Source organism: Armigeres subalbatus, unplaced genomic scaffold (genome assembly GCF_024139115.2).
Source record: "Armigeres subalbatus isolate Guangzhou_Male unplaced genomic scaffold, GZ_Asu_2 Contig1345, whole genome shotgun sequence".
Lineage (NCBI taxonomy): Eukaryota > Metazoa > Arthropoda > Insecta > Diptera > Culicidae > Armigeres > Armigeres subalbatus.
Window position 1 is genome coordinate 136,496 of NW_026942116.1, and position 6,000 is coordinate 142,495.

The 6,000-nt window shown below is 39.4% G+C and overlaps 1 protein-coding gene across 3 annotated transcripts; it reads left to right on the top strand.

Moving 5' to 3' along the window:
- Positions 1-3,390: 3,390 nt before the first annotated feature.
- On the top strand, positions 3,391-5,787 carry LOC134202683 (protein zwilch-like). 3 transcript variants are annotated; one of them, XM_062677701.1, is made up of 5 exons: positions 3,391-3,526; positions 3,588-4,116; positions 4,192-4,740; positions 4,810-4,883; positions 4,945-5,787. In XM_062677701.1, exons 2-5 carry the CDS (start codon positions 3,627-3,629, stop codon positions 5,734-5,736), a joined length of 1,905 nt encoding a protein of 634 aa, XP_062533685.1. In that variant the 5' UTR covers positions 3,391-3,526; positions 3,588-3,626; the 3' UTR covers positions 5,737-5,787. The 3 variants fall into 3 exon arrangements, with proteins under 3 accessions (XP_062533685.1, XP_062533684.1, XP_062533686.1); XM_062677700.1 differs by having other exon boundaries at positions 3,407-3,518; XM_062677702.1 differs by having other exon boundaries at positions 3,441-3,526; positions 3,614-4,116.
- Positions 5,788-6,000: the final 213 nt, after the last annotated feature.

Genomic DNA, 6,000 nt, shown 5'->3' on the forward strand with positions numbered 1-6,000 from the left:
ATTGTATTGTATTTGTATTGTAAAATACACATTAATTTTTATTGTCAATTTAATTCTTTCGTATTGTAACAAAAAAGATACTGTTTTTTTATTGTACTTTTTATTCGGGTTGACAGTGCGAAGTTCGAAAACGGGGTGACAAGGATTATCACAGAAAGCTAAACAATTGTGAAAAGAGCAATACCATCGATTGTGTGATTTTATTCCTCTAACAGAAAATTATATTTAAAAACTTTTATTTAAATACATTGTGTTTTTGTTAACCTATTTTTTAAATAATACAAAAAACTAAACTAAGTACATTTGGCAGACCACATGAATAATATTTGCAGCTGCATTTAGATTATGTTGGAAAAGCAAATTGAATTAGATTAGATGTGCATTTGTTTTATGTGCAAGATTAATACAATTTATTTGCAAAGCTTGATTGCAAAAATCTATGAGCAATGTACATAAAATCTAGATGGTAATTAAGCTCAGTGTAAGTTTTCGGCAGCAACAGGAATCTTTCAGCGACAGCAGTTACTTGTATGGCACTTACGTCGGATCACTTTGGTCATTACATTCTTGATTCTCGTAATACCTGAGAACCTGCACTTCCTTGATGAATATTCCGAGCCAGTATGAATCCATACGAACCACTTTCAGTGACGAATAGAACGATAGTCTGTAAGACAAAAATGCAAGGAATAATAATGAGATTCTTCAACAGCCACGAGTGTTTCCTTTAACACATTAAACTTAAATAAATACTCACCATTATCCCCAAGGTATTCGATTGAGCAGATTAGTACTTAATTATCCGCAGCTAAATTGATTTGCCACCCATATCATTCTCGATGTTGGCCTGAGAATGTTCTTTGCTTTGTAAATTTTCTTCACCATATAATGTTGTTATTTTAACCATGCGTGTAGTAAAATTTACAAACGTGTTTTTATTTTAAATATGTTTTCGTTTATGTCAAAAACATACTTAAATAGGGTAAAATGCCTAATAGTGGACCCCTAGTAGCGAAATTTTGCTCTTCCTTGCATAAGGAGTGGAAATTGTCAAAATATTAATTTTGCGTGATATCTAACATCAAGCTCTGCATCTCCTCGTCACGATACATACATAACACTCTCAAATCCTCGACGTTATTCTTTGAAATTACCATTGTAAAGTTGTACTATATTTGCCCTATAGTAGACCCCTGGGGTCCATAATAGGAAATTGTTATCCTGTAGTCGACACTTCATTTGATTTTCATGTTTCGTTTCGGGACGTTCTTCTTCCTATTATGGACCCCCAAAATATTCCTATAATGGACACTCTCGTGTTTATTTTTTAGAATTGTAAAATCAACTAATTTTACTTTCCAGAGCATTTTCAATGATTGTAATCAAATCATAGGACTGTAAAGGTAGCCTCACACCTCGGGAATTTGGTTTGCGGATTTTTTCCCCATGCATTTTTGCATATGCGATGTTTTCGGAATTCGAACACGGAAAATCAAAATCCCGGCCCCCTTTAAAATACACGGGGACCAAATTCCGGCGGAAAATTTTCCCGAGGTGTAAGGTAGCCTTAAGGTAGCCTCACACCTCGGGAATTTGGTCCGCGGATTTTTTCCCCATGTATTTTTGCATATGCGATGTTTTCGTGATTTGGGCATGGAAAATCAAAATCCCGGCCCCATTTAAAATGCACGGGGACCAAATTCCGGCGGAAAATTTTCCCGAGGTGTAAGGCAGCCTTTAAGGTAGGTTCTCCCGATGGAATTTCATAGCAAAATATTTCCATTGTGCTGTAATAATGAAAAAAATGTCTGGAGGGTCCACTATTGGTTGGGGGTCCACTATTGGGCACTTTACCCTACACCGAAAAAATTCTTTATATTGAATATATTTGTCGCACACATAAATTTTTGCAATTTGGCGACCCAAATATATGCAATTTGTACCCACACATAAATTCAATAACTGCATATTAGAGACCACACATACATTTTATTTGATTATAGATTATACACGGATAAAAATAAAAAAGCTAAAAAGATTAAATTCTAATCTAAAACCATATTCGATCTATCCACTCATTGCTTTGCATAATTCTGCAAAAATCTATGAATGAATATTTTTAGTTTAATCCTTGGAATGATTATACCTTTTTTATCTAATAGAGATTAAAACTTGTTTTTTCGGTCAAAAGATTTTCTCTTCACGAAACAAAGACGTGTCAACCTCGGTTTCAACATTAAAAAGTAGCATGAGGGAGTTTCACATATTCATTATTTATTTATGCCTAATCAAAACTGTTAATAATTAAACTTTTTGGTTATTCCACCACGAATTAAACAACAGAAGGACGACGGTTCGTGACCGAAGCGCGAGCGATTATCCGCAAACTTTCCGGCGAAAATCTTATTTTCGGGCTCTTTCGAATGTACGGACGAAACAATTCCATTGCCGCACCTCGTGCCTCGCCTTGTGCCGCACGATGTGGTATTCGCCATTATTTTTGTTGATTGCTTAGCGGGGTCTGAATGGTGAATCAATTAATATCTGTAGAATAAATAAACTGATCAGTATTTCGATAAAAAAAAACAGTGGGAGTAAAAACTCACCTCAATGTACCAGGTGGAACAAAATAAATCTGCGAAAAAGTTTCCCAAAATTCCTGTTGTCGGCGAAATATTCACTATTACGATGGCCAAAGGCGTTGATGATTACGAGTAGCGAGCAGCATTCATTTTCAAAAACGTTTTAAAATGTCGGCTAATATTCGTATAACATAGTGAAAGATTATTGGCAGCTGCCATTTTCAAAGCGAAATCTGCTCACCAAGTCACAAGATTAAAAATGAATATCTGAAAACCAAATAAAAGCTTATATTCTGACAAATTATTTGGAAATATTAATTTATAAGCATTTGAAACATTAAAATCTGGAAAAAAAATTTCATGAATAAATAATAAGCTATTTAGCTTTTTCATTTTTATCCGTGTATTTGTACTTCGCGTGGAGAGTGGTTATGTGTGCACTAATTAGAACCATGAATTAAATTAATGGATTTTTGCCAATAAAAATGTGTGGAATTTTTGTAGTACAGTAATTTTAAGCGCTGTTCCATGGTTATTGTTACTTCAACATTATTTTCAGTGTAGGCTTGATAGACTTATGCAGGGGTTCATCGAATTCACTCACCCGATGGATTTTGACATTTGAGCGGGTCGTTTTCTCGAACAAAAGTTCATTTTGCGTTCATTATGCGACCCGCTCAAACGTCATAATTTCTTGGGGGAGTTCATTTTGCGTTAGTCTATTTGTTCGTGGATGCCAGGCTTACTCCCCCCTGGATAAATAGTTGACCTAAATGCGGTTCGCTTGTTTTACAGAAGACATTACCTGTCAGTATTTACATTAACTTTGATCTGCTTTGATCGCGCGCCACCGCGTCTCGACGCTTTTGTGTCATGATTTTGAAACAAACAAAAACATCAACGCCAACGGTCGAACGGTCCGCGATTCCGGAATCTGTAATATTGTACTTAAATAATTAAAATTTATTAATCATTCGATAACTTGTTGGTTACACCTTATTTCAGATCAAGGAAATTTACAGTTTTTCCAGATTTTCTTAAAAGATGCCTGTTGAAACAGCTAGTTTAGCTAACGTTTATGCGTTCCTCCGCGACACGTACGAATCTATTGATTTCCAACTTGCTCCTGCCCCGACGTACATCCAATCTGTGGCGGATGTCGTCGATGGAAAGATTGTCTTCATTTACAAGCAGGACGAGATCCGAAGCGGTGCCATGCTGACCGATGGGAATCACCTGAGTCCGAAATTGAGTGAGAGTGTGCAGCAGAACCGGCTGGACCTGACCGGGTCACCGCTGAAGGATGAGGTAAAACTGGAGAGTCTGGATATGTCCGTTGATCAGGCAGTGGTGCTGAGTCTGGCGAATCCGTGGCTTGAGAAGGAGGAATGCTTTGGACCGGTAACTGTGGAAAAGGGACGTTCCATACTGCAGGAAGTGCTTGGAAAGCAGATGGTAGGATGTGGCCAGTTGTGGGCGTTGTGCGATGGGAAAGACATGGACCGAACTTTGCTGATGCAAATTGAGCTAAATGGTAAGAACTTATTTGAACACCATTTATCAATTGTTGTCATTAATATTCTTTATTGAATGAACCTTTTTATTTTAGGTGAGAAGAAATTCGTCCGAGGAGCGGTCAAACTTCTGGGATATTTTCCCGAGAGCCAGCTGACGATGGTCCGGCTACAAAGGGTCCATGAGGCCAAAGCTGCCGGATTTTCAAAGGAGCTGGAAACGAGCATCGAATTATGGTACAAAATCCAGTCGCATATAAGCATCAAACTCCGGTGGATAACCCACTCACAGAACCCTTCGTTTTGCATCAACCAGAAGGCGGACATTGTCCTGCGGCAGTCGATTGTGGTAGACGAGACCCAATCGGTGGCGGAATATTTCTGGAGTCAGTTGCACTTCCTCGAGACGATCAAGGACCGGATACTGCAGATACGAAGCGAGGGTCGGCCCAATGCGGACGATGAAAGCTATGTCGGATCGTTGGATATTAGCGTGATAAAGGAAAAGACCCACAAGATTCTGACTGAATTCTGCGTGGTTGAGTCAACTGATTATAAGCTGGGTCAAATTGATTCCATTGTGGAACGGGTTAAAACCAGAACGGCAGTGGACGTTACCGATCGGCTTTGGAGTGTACTTAAATGTGAGTTTATATTTTGGGAGTGTATTTCAGCGAAAAAAATATTTAATAACATTTTGCGTTTTGTTGTAGATTGCTCTTGTTACGACGATTTGAAGGACGTTTTGACTTTCATCTTCAAAATAGCATCCAGAAGTAATTTAGCAGTAAGTACCTTTGCAGCTACAAATCAAAAGAAGAATATTGAACTAATAATGGTTCCAACAGAATATCCCAAGCAACAACAATCGCCTGGCGCAGTTGATCAAATCCATCGCCCAAGGCCGACTGGCTATACCGATTTTGACTGGTGCGGAACCGTTTGAGCTTCTGCTGGAAATCGGTCTCGAAAAAATCTTCAAAGACTATCAAATCATTTTCCACGAGAGCAAAATTTGCAACCTAGATCTCGACCGGGTCGGTCGAAATACAGGCGGGTCCGATTCGAGAGACGCGTCCCGCGCGTCCAGCGTTCGAAAATCAATGTACGAAGCTGTTCCGGTCACTTCGTCGCAGAGCCGTAAAACGGCAATGCTCTCCCGGGCTGGCACCAGCGAAGAACATGACGATGATGGCGCCATCCGCAACAGCTATTTCAACGCAGACGAGGCCAACATGAAGATCGGAAAACTTGCCCAGGTGCATTTGCTGTTGGAGCACCTTCTGTCGATCGAATCGCACCTCAAGCTGACCAGCATCTATCCGCAGGTGGCGGAGGAATATTTCTCGCGACCAACGGTAAGTTTCGAGGAAATGAGATCGAGGAAGTCGGACAAGCTGGAGATTCCGATTCTGAACAACACGATTATTGAGCTGGTGGAGAATAGCAGTCCATATATCAGGAAGGTTGGGATGACTAGCCGGAGCAAGTTCCGCACGGTGGAGAGCATTTTCTATCAGAGCTCGGAGCCAATTCTGCCCACCAATTTGTTTCCACAGCTGAAAGCCGAGGGTGGGGAAATTAAAAATGCCTATTGGTGTCTGGAGTATACGAAGATTAGTAATAACTGGAGCATGTAAATATTTTGTGTCTGTTCTTCTCAAGATTTAAAAATGTATATTTTGTAAGGATTGACGGCGTTATTTCCATGGAAAGAAAGTCTTTAATCATGAAAATAATCTTGCATTGTTCCTTTTACGGCCTAAACATCATCTGGCGATTGGTTTAAAATTCAACATAGCGTGTGTGAAGTGCAAAGTGCAAATCTTTGTGTTTTTAAAGTGCTTCGTACGGGATATCTTCTTTCGGTTATTTTTTCGTGAAGCGGAGCCGAGTATTCCGTT